The 26,013-nt window shown below is 36.9% G+C and overlaps 1 protein-coding gene across 4 annotated transcripts in view; it reads right to left on the bottom strand.

Annotated features, from left to right (window-relative positions):
- Positions 1-1,363: 1,363 nt before the first annotated feature.
- The window catches only part of GSTCD (glutathione S-transferase C-terminal domain containing), a 69,616-nt gene continuing 44,966 nt past the window's right edge, over positions 1,364-26,013 (bottom strand). For all 4 annotated transcript variants that reach the window (XM_068681896.1, XM_068681898.1, XM_068681899.1 and 1 more), the window contains 7 exons: positions 16,525-16,640; positions 16,123-16,167; positions 14,311-14,439; positions 10,744-10,877; positions 8,886-8,916; positions 4,723-4,792; positions 1,364-2,449 (listed from right to left, as the gene is read on the bottom strand). In XM_068681896.1, the coding sequence (XP_068537997.1) occupies positions 2,313-2,449; positions 4,723-4,792; positions 8,886-8,916; positions 10,744-10,877; positions 14,311-14,439; positions 16,123-16,167; positions 16,525-16,640 (662 nt within the window). In that variant the 3' untranslated portion in view covers positions 1,364-2,312. The remainder of the gene's footprint in view (positions 2,450-4,722; positions 4,793-8,885; positions 8,917-10,743; positions 10,878-14,310; positions 14,440-16,122; positions 16,168-16,524; positions 16,641-26,013) is intronic.

The raw sequence follows: 26,013 nt of genomic DNA, 5'->3' as shown, positions 1-26,013 counted from the left end.
GTCCTCCTGAGAAAAAAGGAAACAAGAGCCCACTGATGCCCATTGTGGTAAGGTCACACAAGAACGTCACATTATCTAAAAACACAATGCTACTTTTGCGGTTCTTTCTACTTTTTCTTCTATAAACCTTTTTATTTTTTCCCCTCTGAAGCTCAATTCTATGTGGGGTGGCAGATTTTCATGGCATCAGTGGGATTTTTCCAGTCTGCTGTCACAATGTAAAATAATTCACTTAGGTTACAAGTATGCACACCTATGGGAAATTAGCTCACTAACATGACAATAAGTATTTAAAAAAAAAAAAAAAAAGGAAACAAAAATAACTGAGATTGGTACTGGGATTCTTGTTTAGCTTTAGCTATTTTTCCTGACTGACCTAAGCATCTAATAGCCTGCTGGACACCTGCCCAAATAAAGCTCCTGCACCACCTCTGCTTCCAAGAAAGAGTTTTGCCTGTTTAAAAAAAATCATTTTTTTTCTCTATCTTGTATTCAGTGGCACACATTTCCTATGGCACATCCCAAGTGCATTCCTTTTCTGATTTCTGGTAGATCAAAAAAATATTACAGATGATTGAGGTGGACATTGTAGAAATTTCAAATCATGTAACAGCACAGTTTTTTGCTCTACTGAAAGCTAATTATTCTATAATAATAGAACACATCAAATACACATCACCACCATACCTAAAAGACATTCATTAGTATCCATTGCCCAGAGCAGAGTAAAGCTTTGTGAAAATCCTTACCATCAACAGCAAAGATTCAATCACCTATCTGACCTTGGTAAGTTCGTCCTTCTTCACAAACATACTACCTGGATAATGTTCAGATTTGACTTACTTCTGGCTTAAAAACCTGAGTTCTCATTGAGCACGCGTATCTCCGGGTGAAACCTCCAGGAACACCTGGTATTGCCACGTATTTTATACTTGCTATGTTGCTATGCAATCTTCCAACTCCCAGCTCCTCCTGCTAACTAAAAAAGTTACAGGAAAAGCACTACATCGTTCTCAAGGATTCAGGTTAAAGGTACCATTTAATACAAACTTGCTTACCTTTGTGCTTCCAAATAAGTGTGCAGATTCCTTCAGTCTTCACATTAAAACAACAAAAAAAAAATAGATCTTTTAGAGAACTTTCATGAAGAATAAAGCATTTCGGGATCCTCTTTTTTCTCCCTCCAATACCCATTGCTGTTTTTTTGTTACACACGCTGACCAAACTTCAGATACAATTAAATTACTCCATGGCAAAATCTGCAAACGTATGAAACCCACAATCATACAGGAAAAATACTGTTATAAGCTCTTATCCATTGTACTAGTGTTAACAGACAATTTTAAACTATGGTAGGAAACTGTTTACTAGTAAAAGCACAGAAGAACATTTATTTTCATTTTACAGTAACAAGTCTGTTGTTGATCTTTTCAAACTTCGTTCAAACTTAAATTGAATATAAAAATAAACAAAGAATATATGTACAGACACAAACTGGTCTTAAAAATTCTATCTGACAGCAAGTCTCTTAAGAATGGAAAGCAATCCACTTCAACTAGTAGAGGTGGCAGTGAAGTAGCTGTTTGCTGATATCATCACTAGCTCCTATTATCTTGTCGATGGAGAAATAAGGGTTTTCTTTCTTTAAATACTCACTTTCAATTGTCTGGTTACAGAATTACTGTGTAAAATTCAAAGATAAAATTAAAAAAAAAAAAATAAATCATTTTTAAAAGGATTATTAGGTTAGAGTACATTTTTTCTATATACAGAACGATGATCAAAGTATTCTCAAAAACTTTTACTAAAAATAATCTTGCTGAAGTAGGATGGAATTCTTTAGCGAAATCAAGCCACCACCTGTTGCACAACCTTCCTCACTACCACCAGAAATTCCATCTGTTCCTCTAGTGATCTGCATAACTGGCTGATAACTGCTCTGCCAATGAGCACAAATGAAGGTTTGAACATGAATACAATTTTGAAGCAGCCAAGACAGCTCTACTGCGAAGAGAATCACCTTCCCTTCTCTAAGACCACCTTTTTTCTAAACCTCTGCAGACAGATGGGATACTATCAACAGTTGTAGAGACTTCTCAGTAAGAACCACCAAAAGTTGCCTAATGACACATTACAAGCTATAATTCCCTGCATGCAGTTCATTTTCTAAAACTTCTCATGCTGTTTCCTTTTCCAAACACAATGGGTTCAAGATGCATGATGTCTGCTTCCCAGCTATGCTTGGATCTGCTGGATGTTGTTACGCACTGAGGATTTATGTTCGACTTTAAATCAAGTATGAGCTTCACACTCTAAGTCGGGGTGCCCACAAACATATTGTTCTTTGGAGAACAGCTCTCTGGCTCCATAGATATAACTTGGACAGAGTAGTTACTTCCTTCTGCAGCCCAGGCCCGATCGAGATCCACAAGCCCCATACACTGCTTGCCTAAAATGAGAGCAAAGGTGAGCATGGAAAATCTAAAAATATAGAAACATTACCAGAAACATGCACTTCAATGTTAGGAAAACGCATCACTAAGTTATCTACAGGACAAGTTCCGAATCTACTTAAAAAAATCTCTGTTAATCTGTACTTCAAATAGGCAGTCATTAATAGTTCTAAATCACATCTGTGTCTTGTAACCCTTATTTAGCAATGACCCTGAGAAAAAATATTAACTCTTTACATACACATAGAGAAACCCAATAGGCACAATTATTGAAGTATTTCCAGAACTTACAGAAAAATGTGTGCATTAACGTAAAAGTGACAAGAAAAAAATGGCTAGTTTTTCCCTTAGCTCTCAAAATTGCTAAGCATTTACTTCTTTTATAACTGTAACTGTTTTCCTACTGTAGTTTCATCTAAAATCTGAAGATCTTTGGTTACTGATTATCAAATGAAAGAATAAAATACAGAACAGTGATCCAGTTGATCTGAAACCACACAAAGGTAACTGCTTATAAACAAAAATACTGAATTACTAATGGAAATTAACCTTATCTCAGATTTATCTGCAAAAAAAAGGAAAAAAGGGGAAAAAGGAAAAAAAGGAAAAATTCAAGTTGTTTTTTTTTTTTCTTAAAAAAAATTATGATACAGCCACGATAAATTGACAGGGCCATTTGGTTTTACCAGTTTACTCATTTTAATTGATTTCTATGTTTTGAAATACAGAATCTGTCACATCACGTTTTCAGCAGTTTGCAACTCTTGCAAAAAAAAATTTAGCACCTCCCTGAAACATTTTAATTGCTGATAGTCCTACACTCTTGAGTCATGAACAAGACACAGTCCTGCTTCAGACTCAAAGCCAATGTTTCTGTCTTTTTCTTGAAAGAACTGCACAATTAAATATAATTTTTGGCCTGAGATGAGGATAATAGCCAATAGTACACATATCCTGTCCCTACCCTAAACTACCCTGTGTAATTGTGTATTTCTCTCCCTTGAATTTATGCAGAACTTGGTTGCATGTATCATTAATAGCTTTGATATGCACCTGGGAAACGTCTGTAGAAGTTTAAGGTTTAGGTTTTGAAACAGCAGTTTCAAATCTGAAACAGAAAAGTGGTCTTCAATGGTCTTCAATGAAATGTAGTGTTATGTGGAACTAAAAACAATATTACATTCTTTAGAACAGAAAAAGCAATGACATTTCCTGTACAGAAAGGAAGAATAGGATTTACGGTTGTTCTTTTTTTGTTGTTGTTCTGTTGTTGGTTTTTTTTGTCAGTGAAAAGCACATCAAAGTTGCATTTGTGATGAAAAACTGCCGTTTCAAAGAGAGAGTAGGCAAAAGTTACAACCTTTCAAAAATGTTTGAGTCCTCTTCCAATTTTCAGTACACCTGGTAAGCATCAGGAAAAAACATGGGGTGCTACGCTGGTAACTGAAGACTGACTTTTTATTTCTTGTTCACAAATATTGTGATGATAGCAAAAGAGCTGACAAGTTTGTTATAATATGAATATTGTTATCTTAGTATCTGTATTATTTTCTTTTTGTGCAGTGAATATAGCAGATAATTCAAACTCTTCAAAAGAAGTTTTTTTTTTTTTTTTAAAAAAAAAAAAAAAGAAGCACATATTTGCTCCTTCTGCTTTAATATACTTAGGAAGTGTTTCTTGTGAGCCAAGGATGGAGAGTTAAACCCTTAGAGTTTCCAGCCTCTTCTGTCTTTTCTGACCCAGAAGATTTTTTTTATAGTTTTTTCTTCTAAAATTTCTACAAATGTAATGAGGTGGGACAAATAGGTTTGTATGCTCTGAAGCCAGTCTGTACCAAAAGTAGCCCACATTCTGCAGTGTAGCCTTGTTGTTTCCAGTTGGCATGGATGTTTGTCCTTCTAAACAAGTTATCATAAGTAGGACAAAGGGTTCAGACTGCAAATCACGACCTACAGAAGTGCTTTTAATGCAAGATGGACTGGCAACAGAAAGACTTCAGTAAAGTTTACAAAAACCTCACCCTTTTTATAGAATGATTTGGGAGTGGAGGAGAAAGTGGAAAGGCAATGAAACTCAGTAAAATGCAAACCCTCTAGCTCATATTGATAATTCAGAATGAAGGAAAATATTTTCACTATCATAGTTCAGAACAGCATAAAGAGAAATGTGAAGAAACCCCAATTTCATAAATCATTAAACTATTTCTTCATAAAGCAACATAAATAATAACGCTGCAATAGTCTACATAACAGCTGCAGAAATTCATACCTACTAGCCTGCGTTCGGGTGGAAGCTGAACAGCTGTCTGATCTGCAAACCTGCAAAGGATCATGTGCTCCTAGAAGAAAAAGAAAAGAACTTTGGTCCAGTAGCATTTCTCTCTTTCAAGTAAGAAAAATCTAATTAAATGTTTGTAAGTACTAAGAACTTTTGTCACATAGAAGACTGTTTCTGGAAAAATAATGCCTGTAAATCCTAATTTTGATATTGCTTTGGCTTGTAAAAAAAAATTTGTAAATCAAGTGTTTGTAACCATAAGCAGATTTCTACTCAGAAGGGTTTGTTTCTTGCTAAAATTCCTCCAAATGTCTGCAGCAGCGGAACTGGATGTAACATATGCAAGATTGCATTTTTCAAAGGCATATGTCAGACTTATTTTGCCCTCAGCTACTGTAGATCAAAACCAGCCTTCTTATAGCATAGTCATCACTGGGCAGCATGTCTGCATCAGCGAAGGGTCAAGACAAAGTTCTTACACAGGTGACTTGAAATACTGGATTGTTTCTCCTAAGCAGCAATTCTGAATCAAAGAACCACCACTTTGTGGGGACAAACTTCCTTTGCTCTGCCAAACCCATCCAGGATCAACCTAAAAGGTCGTGAAGGAACTTAAAAGTTTCTGCAGAGGCTTCCACAATAGCTGCCACTGAGTTTTTCCTGTCTTGACACTCATGGGTATGGTGTGGTAGAGGGTTAACCCACCACCTTGCTGTCTGCTTGGATGGGGCCAGAACCCTATCCTCAACAGCCTTCAAAGAAATGCCAGCTATGCTAGCAGAATGGTTTCTCAAAGCTCAGCCTGGCTAAGGAAGGTGAGTTAACCAGATGGTGACAGAAAAAGCCTTGAAGGTATAGCACTGAAATTAATGCTCTGCTGACAGCTGTGCTATTTGGGACAGCTGCAGTATTACGTATAGGACAGAGTAAATCAGAACCAGTTTAGAACTGCACAACATTCCCAGGTCTCCTATCATGTTCCTGTAACGTCTCCTATGATGGGATGGGGAGAAAACAGAAACAGACAACAACAGAAAGCACACTGCTACGCAAAGCTTCCACAGCTACATTTCTGAAAATGAACATGTGTCTTGCATCAAAAGGAAAATGTTTTTTTGATTCCTGACTTATACAGAAAGATGATTTTAAGGGCGTGGTTGCTGTAACAGATGGAGAGAGAGACTTCACCTAAGGATACTTCAACTTCCTTCAGTATCCCAAAGTAAGGATACTTCAGCTTTTTAGTAAGGGGGACATAAACATCCAAAAGTCTTCATTTCACACACACAAAAAAGCCTGAATGAAATCCCATCTTCATATTAAATCAAGATGGTAACTCTCTCCACAGTGCACTCCATCCAATTCATGTAATTGCAGACACCTGACCACAAAACAGTTTACTCGCGGATTTTCAAATAAAATACAGCAAGACATCATTGCTACTTTAAACTCAAATTTCAGTTATTTCAATAAACACACAATATCCTGAGGCAGAGATGTTTGTTTCCTACTACAGATAACTCAGATGAGGGTTTTCAGCTCACAGCTCCATAACAAATTTGAAAGCAAAATGAGAACATGCTATAACATATTTAGGACTCAACATGTTGTATCAGTCAGTGCAGTTTAAATACGGCTATTTCGGTAGTACAAAAGAGCTGAAAACCTTTAACCCAGATATAACTACTGGGGAACTGAGAAGTAATGCCACAGGCAACGTGGCTGTTCTTAGGGGTAGGCAGCTCGAGAAGAAAAAGAAGGGTTTCACAGGAGAGGAAGGAGATCAGAGATAGCACAGAACCCTTCACCAGTCTTTAGGCACAGCCTGGCTCTTTGCAACAACAGGATCTCAGCTCATTCAGCTAGACCAGAGCCCAGGTAAGACTTGCCACACAACCTGGAAATCTGGACTGGCCCTAGTGCCTTGGCTTCCTACAAGAGATGAACCTTAAATCTAAACTAGAGCCTGAGGCATAACCATATCTTTTTCCCATGATATAACCAGTAAATTGTCACATTCCCTGTTGGCAGAAATGAAGATAAAAGTAGTTTTAAAGTAACAAGGACAACAATTATAAACTGCATAAATGTTGGGCATGTATAAGCCGTTATTTTGCCTTTAGAACACCCACAGAAATGCCCAGTAAGTTTTCAGAGCTGGACGTCCAAAGTAATTCCTTCTTACTTTCCAAATTTCCTACATGGACAATGTCTTGAAAAACAGAGTCTCAAAACATATCACGGTAGACATCTACAGCTACCGTCACCTTATTCTTTATAGCTATAAACTAATGAATTACAGCACGATGTTCTCATCACAAAAAGTTTTGGAATTGCCAGACTTCTGGATGTCTTTTTAGATCTCACTAAAATGGAAGACAAGAGAAATGAATTTAAAATGGGAACTGGATGGGGGTGACACAGACAATGTCTGGCTAACACATGGCAGCTTTGGCGACTAGCCAGTAACCTTTAACAGTTTATTAATATGAAATATAAAAAATGCATATAGCTAGCTGTATAACAAAAAGTTATTTATATCTAGGATTACTTGAGGCACCATCGAGCCTAGATCATTTGTACAGACTATTATGTTATTAAGAGCAGAATTATTTTTTAGTATTGCCATTGGCCCCTGCATGCTTCTGCTACACGAACAGTAAGACACTGGAACTTCTAAAGTGGTGATAATCCCTGTGATCTACGCGTCCATGGATTAAAAGAAAAAAAAAGAAAAAGTCAGAGCTGCAATAAGATTACACACACCATCCTAACCAAGGCTTCCTTGATTTTTTTATGTCACCCTGTCCCTCTGTAACGTCCACAGGTCTACTTTTAATAACACGTTGGCAAATAAACTTTTTCTAAACTCAAACCTGAGTGCTTGGTGATTATGTGTTAGGAACATGTAAGTACATGGAAGGAATGTTGATCAGTGGAAAATCTCATTCCAGGTCCAAATCCACTATGCCACTTTTATCATCTCAATCTACACAAATTTATTTCCATGTAAATTAGTGAAGTGTACATAAACCAAGCTGTCATGAAGATAAGATTATAATAACTGAAACTCCCTAGTGAGAGGTTTTCTAATGTTTTTAAATGACCTCCAATTAGAGGATTTAAAAAGACAATCTCCATTTTCCTGCTAAATGCAGCATCATCAGTACGCACACTGCCACCATTACATTTGGCAATTAGAAATAACATCCTTCTCACATATTTCAGGAATAGAGGATTATTCCGCATCTCCAGAATTCATAGGCTTTTCTGGATTAAAAACACTGAGACAAGTATCTTAGGATTTGACATGTAACCCTAGCAAAGTTTCTATATGTCCTTTCTTCTCTTAATTGCAGATATTTTCTTTCTGTGCCAGACTGAGCGCACCTAACCATCAAACTTCTGGCTGCTCATCACTAACAAGTTTAAACACACCAGACAAAGTTTAAGGAATTGGTACCAGTTGTCACCTGACCACTTCTCTGCTCTTGTCCTTTTCCACTCCCCAGTTATCTTCATTCTGTCAGATCTGCACACCTCATTGCTTCATTTTCCCACTTTTCCCTCAAGCAATCTCCACACAGACTCCAGATCAAAACACATTTGAATACTTCTAAAACAATTTTGAATAAAAGTTTTTAAAACAATACTGTACAGAATTCTTGATGAAGAGTATTTGTTCTTCCTACTCATTATGTCCAACCTTCTAGACATAAATTAGAGGGGGAAAATCTGAGTTTGTCATAAAATACTATCTATAAAAGTAAGCATTTTGCCTAAAAAAATGATAGTAAAATTCTACAGTATAAGGATTAGTATTTAAGAAAAAATTGGTATCCTGTAATTGTTAAATTGTAAGTGTTGAAACAGGTATATCTTAGGAATGGCTCTTTTATACCTTATGATGAAAAAGAATTATCTGGGGGAGATACCATGAAACTTTATGGAAGAAAAAAAGCCTTAAAAAATGGATGGTGGAGAGAACACAACACAACGATGTCTATGTTAATAATGAACATTTAACATAACACATGCACCCCCTCACAATTAAAAGATAAGCACTTATATTTCATTTGATAAGACTCAGTGAAATGCATGGAACAGCCCCAAACCCCCTCCATCCACTATCCACAGCTGTTTATCTTACATACCTTGTAGGATAAAATTTCTTTGAACTGATTACTGAAAAAAAAAAAAAGACCAATTCAATTAACATCTAAAAAAGCCAAGATGGAAAATAGAAGCAATTCTTACATACCTGACCACATTTTATGCAAAACAGCAGTATCCATAGCATACAGAAAGGCATTCAAAAAAACAGAAACCATGACAGTTTGTTCACTAATAAAGGAAAAGCACGTTTGATGTCTTTTATTCTTCTATTGAATTATTCATAGAGATCCACTCTTTAAATTATCAAAAATGCTAATGCAGATTTACTGGGTTTTCCACATTTTCACATACTTTGTATTACAGGTACACAACCTCTAGAGGCACACGTTTTCTGTGCATCACAAGAGTAAGGTGTTGCTAGGATGGAACTGAATAGGGAATATGGGCAGTATAGGGATATGGGAGGTCTATCACATTTCATAATCTTAAAAATTAAGGGAAAAGAAGTAAACCCTAAAACATAGTTTGAGCCAAGGTCAATGTTATGAACCACATCAACTCCTACATTGGCTTACACTCTCAGATTTATAATTTTAGCAAACACAAAACCTCAACAATTTACATTTTTTCAGCATCTACAGCAACAAAAGATTCCTAACGTAGTGTGCATTTCTGGACTTCGTGATTTAAAATATAACTTGGCAAAAGTTAACAGCATCTAGTCGATCCTACAACAAAATAACAGAGAAAAGTTATATGTCTGTTAACTTTAGAAAGCCTAAAATTTTATTGCCTCTTCCTTAAAAATACTTCTATGTTTTACTCTGTCAGAGGAGAAAACAAAAGGGATACTTCTATAGAGACGGAAGAATCAAACTGACTAAGAAAGGACTGTTAAATGCAAAGTTCAGCAAACTGACTAAGTTTTAAGTATTTACTCTCCAAGCACTTCTGTAACAGCACACCTCAATAACAGAGAAAGATAGGGAAAATATTTAACATGGAAACATTTTTATTTATTTATTTATTTATAAGATCTGTTGATTCTTTTTACAACAGCACGTTTCAGCTTCCTACTCCAGCAAATATATAGCTGAGTCAATGCTTTAATTTCTAGTATAATTAAATCTGATTCATCTTGGACATCCAAAAGGCAAAGTTCAGCTTTATGAAAATAAAATGAAACAAAATAAAACCTCTCCCCCACCTAGTTCTACCTTAGAAAGCTGCTAACCTCATATCTTCTGCTACTTTTTGCCAAACTTTCGCATTTTATTTGTATCAAAGGCATTAAAATTCTTAAGCCTAAGACAAAGAAGCATTTCCAACATGGCAGATTTGGAGAAACAAAATACCCACACAGTCCACTGAAAAAGTATTAAAACTAGGATCCAAAAAACAGGAGAGCTCGTCTACTTGGGAATAAATCAGAACAGCTTCACAAGCAGTAAACTGTGGCATAAAAGCAGACCCATTTCTTTAAACCGATTGCTTACATCTTTCTCCAACATTAAAATGTCAATTCCCCTTCTTACATTACTTTTCATGAGTTTTCTATTAACTTTGTGATTTCAAGGTAAGAGGTCTGCGTATTACATAGATTACCACATACTGTATCTACTGTGTTGAAGGTATAGAGTCTTTTTTGAACTGCTGTGATTTTTTTTCCTGGGTAAATCCAGAAAAAATAACCCAGGAATTACCCATCTGTCTCCCTTTCAAGACGGATTTGCAAAGAGAAAAAAGAGGAGACAGTTGCACTGTAACTATGAACCAACTGAACCTGGACACTTGCAACGATCTTGACCTTGAGTTGATTAATTATGTACTCTTCTATCACTTTCTTTTTTCACTTGAATTGCTATTTTAAAGTTTATCTTGTTAGTCTTACTTTACCTTCGTGGATATTTAAACTTCACAGTGTTCTGAATGAAGCCATAACAGCAAGGGGAGATGACAAAGGCTGCCCGCGCCTTGATGCAATGTTCAATCACCATGTCTGTTGCCACTCCACATGCATGCAGAGCCACCTACAATGTTAAAAACAGAAAACAAAGAAACAAGCACATTCTTTATAGCAATATTCTACATACAATCCTGTTGTAGTATTTTTGATTGATTGAATTAAATCCTTGCAGAGAGTTTAACAATGAAGCTGTTATGCCAAGGGCCTGGTCCTTAAATCCTTGGCTTTGCGTTTTTCTCCTTCATGTCTATGCTGAGGAAACTTTATGACCTAACTCCACTTAATAAGGGAGTTATCAGCACTGAAAAAGGGTCACTCGCCAAAAGTACTCAAAAGATAGGTGCGTAGGTGCACTGCATTGTCCTATCAACTCAACTGTAAATGAAGCTACAGAAAAATTTTAAAAGACAAGCTACCGTGGTGATTAGTCAAAAGTTTTTGTTCAAGCCAAAAGGACTTAGAAATACAAAAACCCTCTCTCGTTCCCATTTGTACCTTATTAGATACCAGACAATCCCAAACATCAAACAAAAATCAAGAACGCACCTCCCTCAACGTGCTTCTACAGCCTCTCAGCCCTGGAGGAGAAACACAGTCTGCCTTACCCCTAATTGAATATTGTGCCTGCTACTTTATGCAGCAGTTAGATTTGTAAAACTGCATTGTTTTCTATGCTTTTTATTCACCGTAAATTTAAGAAAAAGGTTTAAAGCTGCAAAGCTCACATTTCAAGGTTCAAAGCTGTTTTTCAAGGTACAGCAACTGGGAGATAAAAACTTTGCTCTCAGATGTGGATTAAAACAAAGACTTTTTTGTTTGCAGACTGCTTGATGTAAGCTCAGCTGAGCAGACCATTAATCAGCAGCTGAACTATAACTGCATACAGATGGTAACAAATACTCCTGTCTCAAGCAGAACATTAAAAACTAATATATGTAGTAATTTCACAATGCAATTTTTCTGTCCTTATGAATTTAACAACAAAAATAAAACTAGTTTAAGACCAGAAAACTATGAGATTATCGTGGAATATAATTATAGTTACTTCCCTTTTTATCCAAGCAGAAACTAACAACTGCTTTGCTTGCATGTTTAGAAAAGATACCTTAAAGTACTGGATAAAGCACAAGTAAATAAACAAACAAAAAAACAGTAGCTTTGTTGAGCCTGTATGAACTGTAAGCCATTTGATTTATTCTTTGTGTTCCTCAAAGTCAATTTAGTTAAGGGAAAAATCAACAAATAAAATTGAAGGCAAGGTTTTCTCAGGATATCCTATATGTCAAGCTCCCTATCTGAAACGAAATAAAAAGCAAGGACAAACGCAGTTAATGCATTTCATTCACAAATTCACACATCTGTAGACAAAGGAAAACAAAGTGTCCCCTGAGGAAAGCCACAAAGCTAATTGAGTACGAGACCATTGACCTGTATTAGTCCTCTGGCCTTTTGGCGGAATAAAAAAGGAACTGGTTGACACATTCTACTTAACCTGCTTTTGAACTCCTCTCAGATAGCACTTAAGAAAACAGCCAAGTAGTGCAGTTTTTTATTTCATAGTAACTAAAAATGCATATAAACTTGTTTTAAATTAATACCAAAAGTAGAGAGATAAAGACTTGTCAGGTTCATTTTTCTAGATCTCTTTAAATTTCACTTACCATAGCTAGTGAATTTCTCATGCTCCCCCTCACATTTACGCTGTACTATTTCATTGGGAATGGCACAGTCTTGCAATGAGTGAATAGCTTTACGAGCCACAGAAGATGGGTTTAGAAACGATGCATCACCAAACTCTGTACACATCTGTGCATCATCATATTGCGATTTTTGTATCAGCCCAGCGTTTATGACCTAACGATACAAAGGTAGCTAAACTTTACATTACCTTCCAATGTACCATCAAGCACTTGCACTACTGGTAAGTCAAACAGCTAGCTCCTGTCCTACGTGTGGCTGCAGAGGAAACAGGAGTTCATCCTGGAGAGGGAATCGTTATATGGGACAAACTAATTCTGAGATGAGATTGATACAGGTCTCCCAAAAAAGGAAAGCTCCAGGTTTGTCTCTGGAAGAGTGTACAGAATCAAGCCGAACAAACTGAAATCACAGACCTGGAAATGAAGAGTTTGCAAGTGATTTTTTCTAGACATGTACTTTAGCATTTTACTTGTCATGAGACTTAAGGGAGAATATAACACCTTTTTATTAAACAAAAACTCCAATGAAATATTTAACTTAGTATTAACCTTAAAAACAGACCAAAAAAATTAAGAAAAACTCCCATGACCGCAACACTGGAGACTAACTTCACTAACAAACTATGATATATCTCACACGCAGTATTCACTAAATTATTCTGGAGATTCTGATTTTTTGCAATAGTTCATCCAATGAGATTTAAAAAACACAGAAAATAAAGTTAGAGAACTGGAAATTTACAGTTAGAAGGATAATAATAAATAAAAAATAATTTATTCTCTCCTCTTTCTCCTGCTCTATGCTTCAATTCCATTATTAAAAAAAAAAACAAATAGTTAAACAGAACTGGAGAATATGTGCCATAAAGCTTCAGCATTAAGCACCCTAAGCTACAGACAAACGGGCACTTGGATGGATGGTTTAGGGAATAGTCAGACTTGCATTGAAAGTTAGGAACTTGCTGTAAAAGTTCAGATGCTTTTAACATAAAATCAAACCAGAAGAGAGGAATCTTTACAGCATTAAAAGAGACTATTTGTACCTTACTCTTCACTAGGGCTGCAGAGTTCAGGATACTTTGAATCAGTATTCAAATCATTTACTTTGTTCCTATAAAAGTGATTCCTGCTTTGGTCTGCTCATTTACAGTCACCAAAAGTCAGACCAGCACCCGCTGACTGCAACAGGAGTGCTCAGCACGAGTCCTACAAAATTGAGATCTCACTCTGCCTTTAAAAATACAGCTCGAGTACACCCTTCACAAAGAATACACATGCAGATCATTAGTGTAACATTCTCCCTGTCATTAAAGTTCCTTCTCAGTTTTGCATTGTGAAGTCTTGAGTTGCTTGCTTTATCTGCAAATGCCTTTACTGTCACCTAACTACACCTCTGATCTCACTTTCCTGTACCCACGCTTACTTTGAGCACAAGCTGCCTTTTTCTTCCTGCCTTCAAAACATGCATACCTCCATCAGTGAATAACTAATCTTAAAATAATATCATTAAATCAAGAATCTACCACACTATTTGTCTTCAGAACGGTCAAGAAGCACTCATATTGTCATATTTGATTAGAATAGATACTGCTTCCTTATTGACTCAGATAAATAAAAAATAAACACAAAACCAACCTAATATTGGTTAATATAACAAGGGTGCTTCATGTAGCATCAGAATAAGCTGTATAAGCATAAAATTTCCTTTTCTCGGATATTTTAGTTAAGTAGTTGTATAAAATAGTTAACCAGACATTGAAATTAAAATTCTGAACTTGAAAAGTTACAAACACTTACCCCAATGTTAAAAGTCCCATTAAAATAGTCCAGATTTGCTTGAATGAATGAGATGTTGTTTAAACCTAGTTCATCGCTTCTGTCTTTAGCACGGATCAGAGATAACTCCTTATTTTCTATGAGTACCACCTAGATTTCATACACAAGACAGAGTAAAGCAAAATAATACTGAAAAATAAAAGTCAAACGTTACCAGCATGCATAAAACTTTAGAGAAGTTTTCTCAACTAAGCTACAAGTTACTTATAAGACCTATAGTATGATTAGCAGTTGACAAAACAACAATGAAAGGCATCAAATACTTGCCAGTGCCAATCAGCTGGCAAATTTATTTATTTATTCATTTGTTGTCTTAGGTCTAGAACTTCCCTTTTCTCAGGCAAGCACCTCACACAACTGTGATTACACTAAAAATTTGCACATTTCAAATCTCTGCTGTAAAGTATTATTTTTTTTTGCATAATTATATTTGATGGAAGTCTGGGTCACATCAGTGAGACCGGATAGCTCAGTTTCTTGACTTCTGCATCCAGTTTGTTATGAAAACGAAGAACCATTTTTCTCCTAATCAGTGACAAGAATTTATGTAGAGTTTACAAGGATGGTAGACACCCATCATGACAGATCATGACCTCTGAGGCAAATGTTTCCAAACAATTTTTCACTGCACTCTGACAGTGATCCAAATCTTTTGACTCAAAAGGTTGTATTTTAAGGGTTAAAATAACCTAGAAAATTATTTTTTTTTAAACAAAGATAAGTTAAAGTAACTAGATGAGACAGAGAAGAGAATAATGAGATGTAAGTAACTCTCCCTGTCCTGTGTCCTTTCATGAGGATGCTTGCTGCCAGCCAACTCAGTAACACTAAGTGAGACCCCATGTTTCCAGAGTTCTTGCTCTCCTCCTGTTAGAGGAGGTTACTCCCTTACTCTTTCTGCTGGTTCATGGCGTTAAGTCTGTAAATGGATGTCCTGCCCAAGCCAAGCCTAGAAGCATACCCAGCAGCACACCTATAGAAGGAGCCAGTCTCTCACTCCTTTCATTGGCTCCATCTCACCCAGTCATTTCCCAAAGCAACGTGACATAATTAAGAACATAATTAGGAACAGAGTGAAAGAAAAAAGAAAAAAAGATACTCATATTGTTCAATGTTGTAAATAGGAAAATGTTGTAATTGGTATTCACACATGAAACCTTTCTTCTAAAAAAGTTTACCTCTGCCAATTTATTTCTTAATTGGGCACAACTGGCTGAAGACAGAGCAAAGTGTGTGTGTACAAGTATAGCAATAACCTCTAAGATTTCTAACAGCAAAAAATGCTATCATGTTATGCCTGTATGTTTCCTCACTTGGGGTAAAATATGGCAGAGGTACTGGCAGACCTTCTTCACATAACAAGGGCTTCATGTCTATAGACACTTTACAACATAAGCTTAAATGCTTTGTTAGAAAGCAGTAAGATCATCTATGCACTTTAGCACTGTAATTGCTTACTTTGCTGAATCAAAGCATACACAGGTCGATGTTTGTACTCTAAAGTTACATTTCTTTTTTTTCCCCCTTTCCTTTATCTTAGGAGGAAATTTTTCTAAATTTTCCTTTCCAGGGATGACTTCCACCTTTTTCCCCCACTAATAACGTGATAAATACCTTTACAGGTACTAACGAAACATCTCTCTCTAGAGCATAAGTTCTCCCCAAAAGTAACAGTCTTGTCTTCATGTTTATCTTCCCCAGATGCACATCTTTTTAAGGTAATTATCAGAGACAAAAAGCTCATACCATTTATACTCTTCATTTAGAGCTTACCTGACATGATGGCAGCATGTAAGCAAGAACAATTCCGACATGCCCCTGTGAAAACCAAAGCAAACAACAAAATCTTGTCAGTGTCCCCTGTTGTTGACTCATTTCACATTGAGTATTCCCTAACCATTGACAGAACCTTAGAAAGCAGTTAGAATTTCAGCATATGTATTTTTGCTTTGCTTTATCACAGAATCATACCATAGAATGTTTTTGTTTTTTTTTTATAAGCCCCTTTTAGGTATTGAAAAGTTGCAATGAGGTCACTCCAAAGTTTTCTCTTCTTCAGGCTGACCAGCCCCAGCTCTCTCAGCCTTTCTTCACAGGAGACATGGCAGCATCCATCTACAAATCCTAAGATGAAAGTCAAATGAAATTGCCTTATGTAAAGAAAATACACCTTACCCCTCCACTGCAAAAATCCACAATCACATCTCCAGGCTTAGCGAGCTTTGTCACTGCTGCTACCAAATTATTCAATTGCTGCTGTTTCCTCAGAGCCCGGTCGCTAGACATCTTTCCTGGGAATGACAGAGAAAATACTTAAACAGTGATAAACAGTTCTCAACATTGATAATTTTAAATGGGTAACAGCTAAGCATTGGAAATCTGAAATGTATGACGGACACTAAAAAACAAATACTCGGGCTTCCAAAAAAATCCATTTTGAGCTAAATTTAAAAATATTAGATAGAGCTTTCTTAACATGTTGAGCACAGTTAAAACCTTCCAGCTGTTGCTGTTAATGTATCCATAGGAACAGACCTCTGTAAACTGGAAGAAGTGTACATACAAAATAATCAAATGAGCCTAAGCTCCAGCATGGTGATGTTCCCAACCTGTCAGTCATGCCCAGAAAGAGAGCTCAAACCCATTCACAGTAGTTGTTGCCAAAATAAATCCCTACACTATCCTTAAGCATCTTGTCTCAAGAAGTCTCACTCTTTCTCCTGTTAACTTTCACATTAAGCAGCCCAGTTTATTGAAACAACTATCTGTGCAACAAGGTGCTTCTTAAAATGACCACTCCTGCACAGCTTTTCATAGCATCTGTAACACAACCAGAAGCAGAAAAAATATTAATTTCTTTCAAATATGCTTGATAAAGTCCAAAATGCAGTTCCTTAGTTGTAATGAAACTGTCTAGTCAGCAGCAAGAGGTGGGACTGCACCTCATGCTGGTAAAAGTGAGCTGCCCAAACAGCTCAATGTGGACACAAACCAGCGCTGGTATGACAGCTCTTCATTTAGAGCAGGCCAGCCTTCCAAGGTGAAGAATGGTAGCAGGGACATAGCTCCCGATCAATACTGAATCCAATTTCAAGTTCAGCTAAGAAGAGAAAAGCAGCTTTTCCAAAAGCATGGTAAAAGTATCAGAGTATTCTGTTTGACAGACTTCAGCATGGGCATTTCCCTTGAACCTCGAAGCACAGTCCCTTCCTTCAAAATACACCACAAAGATAAAAAGGTCAGCTCTTGTCCTCCCAAAGGGCTTTGAAGACAGCAAAGTTCGCCTTACAAGCCTAGGTGGCTTCATTTACATTAGGCTTGTTTTAACAACGGTTGGTTCTTACAAGCATTATCTTAAAAATAAATACATAACTAATAAAAATAAATAAATAAAAACCCCACGCAACTAACTTTGACATTCAGTTTTTCTTTCCTTCTTTCTATTCGGTGAAAATAAGCAATGAAAGTACTTAAGCTCATTCCTGATTCAAAGATGCAAGTCCCCTTGGTGGGAAGCTTTCAGAATTCAACTCACCCTGAGCTCAAGTTAACTCTGCAATTAAAGTAATGGGGTTCATTGTAAATGCTTTTTTCCCTTGGTAACTTTTGTATAACACTGTCTTATAGCTGCTTTCAACTTTAAATCTTCTTAATTGCCAGAGAGACCGGGGAGACAATTTTGTTTCCAGTTCCTGCGTCTCAACACACATTAGCAGAAATGTTCTGAACCATTTTGCTGCTGAGACTGAAGGACAGACCACACCTGCCAAGCAACAAACAGCACAAAAATCCAGGCACACAAAAGCTCTTAATTGCCTTATCCAGCTGCTCTGTTCTTATTCCCTGACCCCAAGGTTTTCCTGAGAGGCCTGGATTCATCAGTATCAAATGTACCTCCTGAAAAACACCACCAAATTTTCGTGCCGTGCAAAGTCAGCAATTAGGTCCCGGTGTCACTGAAGTCAAAACCTGAAATGCTAACAGGTTCCATCAGCAACAGATCCATTGCTTAGTCTTCAGTTAGATGACCTCCTAAGCAGTAAGTTAATATGAAATAGGTTAAAGAATAGCAGCCTATAGCCTTTAAAAACTCCCTGAAAATTAACTCTTCATGGTTACCAACAAACAAGGCTTCATCCTTCCTCTACAAATTCTTACGAAGTAGAATACGTTCCCTTGAAAGACAGAAAACCAAGCTGCAATCAATAGGCCTTTTGTCTACCTCTGTATTTCGAACGTGGTAGCTAGAATTCCAGCAAGCCAGCCAGCTGTGACACGGCCTGTCGAGAAGGTTAGCATGGGCACACCAGTCCTTCATTTTGGCAAACATGCAATAAATCCAACTAAAACTTCTATGTCTAAAAATACTACAACTCCGTGTGTATTTCTCAAGCCCTGCAATGGTAAATAATGCTAATCGCTGCCTTCAAGAATAATAAGAAAGAAGGTATCTTGACAGTTTAGCCTGACAAGGCGAAACCTTGAGCAACGTGACCTTTTCCTACAACAAAGGCCACTGTAAAGTGTTTTGTTCCCTTTGCAAGAACTCCGCTGACATACTGCCATACAGTCCCAGAAAGATTTATTCTCATTTTTGATTAATTGTCAAAACAAAAATACTTTATTTGAATTCACAAATCCAGCATTACCCTTAATTCAGCCCTTGTCAAGGAGAGCATTAAAGTGTCTATGGCACGTACAGGTCTTTCATTTTGGCACACAAAAACGTAATTTTTCAGCAGACAAACACTCCTCTATTTTTATATTACCTTTTGTCAGCGTTCAAGTTCATATAATCCTTCAGCCTTCAAATAATGCTTCCTTATTTCTCAAGTTAAATTTGAAAAGTCACTCAAGTTTCCTCAAACAAGCAAAATCCAAATATCATCTCTAAGGCCTTCTCCTGATTCAGCTTTGAAGTCGTAACACAGCACGATATAACATACACCTACCAAAACGTGGATATAAAAACATCACACGTAGCAGAACGTTACATAGTTCTCATTTTAGCACGTTACCTTTTAATGAAGTTTTCCACAAACCTCAGCTAACCAATTCAAACGATAATATGAAAACCTACTTTTCACTGAAACTCAGTGAATAGAGCATATTTATTGCTATATTGCTTAGCTAGACTTGATCGTAGTACAGCCAAAAGGCTCAGTAACTAATCAAAACGAGTTTTTCTGAAACCAATGTTGTTGTTTTTCTTCTGGCAGTTACTTATGATAATTCAGCATATTCTAATTGTTTCTTAATACTCAGCTCCTACATCCTTCACCTTGGTGATGCTATCATCTCCTGCTATACTATTTTTGGTTCCTGTTGGGGGACAAGGTGGGGCTGTTTGCTTGTTTGTTTTGGGGATGTTTGTCGTGCTTTTGCATTATGTTTGTGGGGTTTTTTCCTCCCTTTTTTTTTTTTTTTTTAAAGTATACTACTTGTAAGATTAATATACTGTATAGTGGCTTCCATGCAACTCCTAGAAAAAGCAGAATTCAAACAGATGAAGGATGTCAGCTCAGCTAATACTTATTTATGAAGAAATGTTCTTACTAGCCAGAAATAGTAATAGAATAGTATAGAATAGTATTGTAGTACACAATAGTATTAACCTTACTTAAAAGAACTTGCCAAATCCTGCAATAAATGCTATCAGTAAAGACAATAACTGTGCTGGATGGTGACATAGAAAAATGTCAGTTTCTGTTTTTGAAGCCTCACAAAGCATCAAATAGGTCTGCATCCAAAGCTGGAAATGGTGTTTTATTGAAGGCAAAACTACAGCAAACCTTAGTATTTTTTTTCCATTTCGTTTTTCTGATCTTGCTGCCTTTCCAAAGCAGCATGCAGGCGGGGACATGCTTTTTGGTTCTGCAGAACATCTCATCAAACTATAATTAGATCTGAAGACAGATGGGCCCGAGACCTCCACAGACTAGAACTAAACAGGCAGTTTCAGGAGGCAGATCCATAAGCTGCAGCAAAAAGATGCAGTTATACAAGGCGATAGCACCTGAACTGGCTCTTGAAGTGGTAACAGCCCCATAGCGCGGCACCAAACCCAAGCTTCTTTGTCTCTCATACTGCTTTGGGGATCCTCAGCTAGTTTCTTTGTCAGGTGCTACACTGCACCGCATTAAGCAGTGGGGTCTCCTTTACTGTTTATTCATTCATACTCTAGTGGTGCATCCCATGTTTACCCAGTACAGGACTGCCTCGATTCCTCCTCGACTTTCTCTAGGCACTGTGAGAGTGCCCAGAAAGCATTTTAGCTCATTATTTCCCTGCTACCTAGAGAAATAACGAGCATTTTAGCCCAGAACAAAATAGTCTCGTACTTACCAAGACTGCTGCTTGTAACCATTGTGGCAGTTTGCCATACGGCTATGACCAAGGTCCTCAAAGTGTAAATCACTTCCTCTAATTAACCAGGTAGAAATTCTTACATACAAATCAGACTAGGAAAAAGATAGACTTTACTACTTTTATCACCAAGGCATAACACTGGGAATCCTTTTCTCTAATTCTGGAGATAACATAAGAGAATCGTAAGGTACAGCCAAAACAGAGATTGCAGCTGAGCTGAAAACTTTTGCACTGAACAGCTTTTGATACAAAATGTTAGTAAAGCATAAGGTTTATAGCACTTCTCTATGTAAGGATGGAGCATAATCTGTTGCTTTTTTAATTCTCAGAAAAATATAAGTCCATTCTATTATATTTCATTTATCTTGATTGTTCAGAGGTTAAACCTTGTGTTCAATCAGATATAAAATCAGATAGCTTGGGGTTAATATTGACTCATTTGCTCTTCCCAACATAAACATATGGAAATTGTTATTCTGTTTTTTTCTTACCACATGCTGGATACATGTATGTGTGGTATATGTATGGTATGTGTGTGATATTTATATACAGGCATTATACTTTAAGCAAAAATAACGTAGACATTCAACACTGGTTAACAGAGGTACACTAGAAATACTCCACTGTCTCATGCCTTTTCGGCTTGGATTTCCTGCATAGGCTTAACTTGATTTCCTCTTCAAATAGTTTTCCCATTGATTTAATTTCAAAAGTTAACTGAGTTGGGTCAAGTTATAATATTTAAACATAAAAATAAAATCTGACTCTAACTGCACGCTGCCCTTAATTCGGCATCAGAATTTTAATGCATTAATCCTACCAGGGAATGTCCTAGGAACTTCTTTACCACAGACAAGCAAAAGAGAGAGTGAGCAGATAATAAGAACTAGTAATATTCATTGAAAAACTGAGTTTTTATTGCTGTTTTACACACCTCACCTTCATTTCTGAACTCCCTCTCCATTCCCACATGGAAAAATAAGCTACGAACTAAAGGATTCAGGGGGAGCACTGTACTGCAGATCAGCTTGCACTGGAAGAAAAACTCATTTTCCTCTATTTTTACTATTAGCATTTTATAAGCTAACTTGTTCTTCAATGCCTGTTTTGAACACACAAAGTCATCCCACTGCCCAGAGTGTTTTTTGTTTTTGTTTTAATCAACAGAAGTATTCAGCAGCCAGTGCTGATGAAGGGTTTTTTTTTTTGCCCCTTTTATTTTTGTCCCAAGTGAATGTTTATCAAAACATACTCTGGATCTATGAAGTTTGGAAACACCCCGTAAGACTTGCATGCCTTTACTTGCTGGTAACAGGGCATGTCAGTGCTTTCTTTTTAAAAGATATAACAGGTATATATGCTGCTTCAGCACCTTCATGCATTCCTAAAGGCAGCAATCCATGTTAAAAGGAAGAGAATTGCAATTAGGTAGTCTTGGCATGCCGTTTATTTAACTTTTCCTATCAGATCTTGGATATTTTCATTGTTACTTTGTGTCTCTGCTTTTCCAGTTCATCAGAACAGTAATCAGCTTTTCAGGAAAGCTGTGGGTTTTTTTGCGTGTGTTTGTTTTTTAAACTTCCGAGAAGGATGAGACTAATAGGTTGACAAAAATCAGTACTCATTGCCTGGAGTCTAGCTACTGTCATGAATAGATACCTGGTCTGTGCTGTGCAGCTTACAAAGTGTCACTCTTCATTCTGCAAAGCCCAGACTTTGCAGGCTTGAATGTCCCTGGCAGGTCCATGAGAACTAACAGCATTCATGAAGTTAACTAATGCACACGTGTACAACAGGGCCCTCAGCATTCACTAGAAAACAAACCAAACCAAAAAAGAAAAACCAACATCAAACCCAAATGTCACAAATGAGGTCCTACAAACTATCCTCCTGAATAATGCATAGCTTGCACTTCCAGTCAACAGACAAGGCCAGAACAGATAACCTCAGAGCGTACATCATTTTTCCACTATAGAAAGGCTTTTATAATCAAGCGTGGTGATGTTTTAGCTACAGTCAAGAGAGTAAGAGAAGAGAAGGCAACAAAGCATAGTTTAAAATATTTAGATAGAGGGCAGTAACAAGAAGGACAGAAAAGGCAGCTGAACTCCACAAGAACATTTTATTGGTTTTTAGATAAGAGTACCTTCCTCCTGATCGTACTAACCTATCTGCTCTTTATTAAGGCAAGCTTTGTAAAACAGTTTTATCCTTTCAGGCATAACGAAGTAATATTTATATGGAGTTTTTAGATATACATAGGTCAACAGATGTCAGTAAAATGAAATGAAAATTAATGCAGGGCTCTCCCTGCACGTAGCAGTTCTATTTATAAAAGTTACGTGTGTGCATGTGTGTTTTTGTTGGTGTTGTGGTTTTTTGTGTGTGAGTTGGTATATTTAAAACTAAATGCCCTATTAAATGCCTATTTAAAATGCCCTGAGCATTCAACTAAAAGGAATCCAGACACAGACAGCTAACATTTTACACATCTTATCTAGGATTTACGCTATTCAAAAACTCTTTTATACGGGATTATGAAGACTCTAGATATACTCAAATTAATGAATGTTATCCACACTAGTATGTACTTGTTAGAACCATGCTTACCGCTCAGTTTTTCATACTATAACATCGCCAACAGCATGCTTTAGAAACACCAAATATCACTGCCTCTCCCAAAACACTAGGGCAGTTCTAAAATGGTGAGCTACTACACATTTAAGCTAGCTAACTTTTCACTCTGTTCATCTGTTTACTCATTCTGAAGCCTTAAGATTCGTATTTTCCAAGCTATTTTTCCAGAATCCCAGAGGTTAGGAAATTGCTTTGTTTTAAAATGAAAACAGGCAATTTTATACAACCATGGATTTTAAGGAAGATGCCAAACACTGTGTCATGACACAACTGTGAGAAGATGCACGGCATTTACCCTTCCTCCACTTCCTTTTCTCCCCTTTCCCCATATGTTGCTTCTCCTTCACTCCCACGTTTTCTCCTCCGTCTTTCTGCACTACATCCACTTCTTTAGCATCAAAATGCTATAAAGAGAACTCAGTGTTTTCTGAATTCATCAGCAGTTCCAAGACCTTGTAAGCTTCCCCTGTGGGACCGTATAACCTCCTGAGTCCTTTCCAACCTGTGGCAGTAGCAACGCTACATGTCTTGCTCAAAAAGTGGGTGTCAGAGCAAACACAGTATGGCAGGCAGAATTGTAACAGCCTTACTTTAAATTTACATCTATGCAAATATGATCAGAAGGAAATTAAGTGACTCTGGGATGCAACTTTCATATCAAGACCATGTCCATCTCTCTTCTTATTTGCCTAAATTTCGTAGGATCCTACGACCAAGATTGTAAAAGTTAACTAACCAAGTAATTCATGAACTTGTGTGTGCAGGGGTTACTCAAAATTGAACACGCATGTCACAGTAGTTCCAAAGTCATAAATAATCCCTCCATGGCACATTTCTTTTAAATACCGAGAACGGTATTAGTTTTTAATCAGCTTATGCTCTAGGAAAGAAAGCAAACTTTTTAAAAGAGAAACCCATAAACTACTGGGACCTGCAATAACATGTTCAAGGAAGCAGACAAGCAGAAGTAACTAATTCTGAAAAACTACATATATATAAGACTTATTAGTTGATTTTTGGTTTAAAAAATAAGAATGGAAGTATTCCAAATGTTATGCTAAACAGCTACAAAACGTTCACATTCAAATGCCCTTACAAGTAAGCGGAACAGCTCTGTGATAATCAAATAAAAATAAAACTGAAAGATACCTAGCTCTTCAATTATTACTATTTCTTAAACCTTTTAATTTAATTCTTCTTTTTAAGGAGAAAATTCAAAGTCCGTGGTGTAAGCTACCTCTGCTGTAAACAAACTGGCAGTCTTAAGAGCAATACACTCGACTGTTCTTTTCTTTTCCAACTTCAACCACCGGCAGAACATTCTGCATCAAATGGCGTTGCTGATCTGGACCAAAAAAAAGTAGTTGCAAGAAAATATGCTTTTAATACTCTCATACTTACGGTGAAATGCATCTGTATGTATACAAAACCTACACAGTAATCATGCCCTACTTAGCAGTGTATAAACCTCATGCTTCCCTACCAAGCTCTCATGAATCCACCCCAGGTTTAGCTAACTTAATATCAAATATATTCAACCTTTTTTCCTGTTCTTAAGTATAGACTAATATCTGACAAGACCAGGAATGCTGCTGTGTAATTTTTCACTGAAAGAACAACAAAAACAGTTCAATAATTTGGTATTACCTTGATTAGACCTATTAAGAAAATATTATTCTTTGAAATTACTGGATGACCTTATTAGCTTCCCTAATAAGTTAACAGCAGCTTACTGCCTTCAGTGATAGAAAGAGCAGGATGGTTTGTATTTGAGGCACAAACAGCATTAACCATGTAAGTACCATCCTATATAAACTTGTATAACCTGCAACTTAGCTGCTGCTTATATGGAAGGCCAGAGGTGTTTCGCTGGTAACAGCAATAGCAGTAACATTAGGAAACAAGCAAAATCAACCAACTACTGCCCCTAGAAGTAAAAGCAATAGAAGAAAAAACATTTATTTTTTTAAAAGAACATCCTAATTTTTATGCTGTAAAGGTTACAAAACTGTCCAAGGTTGTGCATGACAACAGCACAGTCTGAAGCTAAAAATCAAAATTGTTGATGATGAGAACCAAACCAAACTAACATTAGCAGAGGCAAACACACTGAAACAATTGTTTGTGTGCCAGTTCTATGCACCTTATATACAGCATGTGACATGCAGGTTATTTGCAGTAACTACATCTCCTGTGTTTACTCTACTCACTCATTTCATATTTTAACTTTCACTGTCTTTCCCTCCTTCCATTGCATGTGTTACTGAATGTCACTTCCACTAGATGGTCTCCCCATACCCACCTTTCCTCAGATTTTTTTTTCCTCACCCCTTTACCTTCCCTAGTGTCTTCAACTCACCTGCTCACATCATGCAGCATCTCATTTTATCACATTTCTTCTGTCCTCACCATGCCTCCCCTGTTGCTGCTTTCTTTTTCCATTCTCTTACTACTCCTAAGCTGTCAGCCCTTTTGCCTTTACCTTCCACTCCTTGCCTGTCTAAACCCACCTATCACTTACAGCAGAGACCTTGTGTAAGAGACGTGACAAGGAAGAAAAGCGCAGTGGTACAAACCCTGGACTCAAAGATGATAAAACTTTCAGGGGAGAATAGAGGAATGGGAAAAGCAAACTCTGCTTAATAGTGTAAATAGGTC

Source organism: Anas acuta, chromosome 4 (genome assembly GCF_963932015.1).
Source record: "Anas acuta chromosome 4, bAnaAcu1.1, whole genome shotgun sequence".
Classification (NCBI taxonomy): domain Eukaryota; kingdom Metazoa; phylum Chordata; class Aves; order Anseriformes; family Anatidae; genus Anas; species Anas acuta.
The sequence above is the reverse complement of the archived record's forward strand: the minus strand, read 5'-3'. Positions and strand labels throughout refer to the sequence as shown.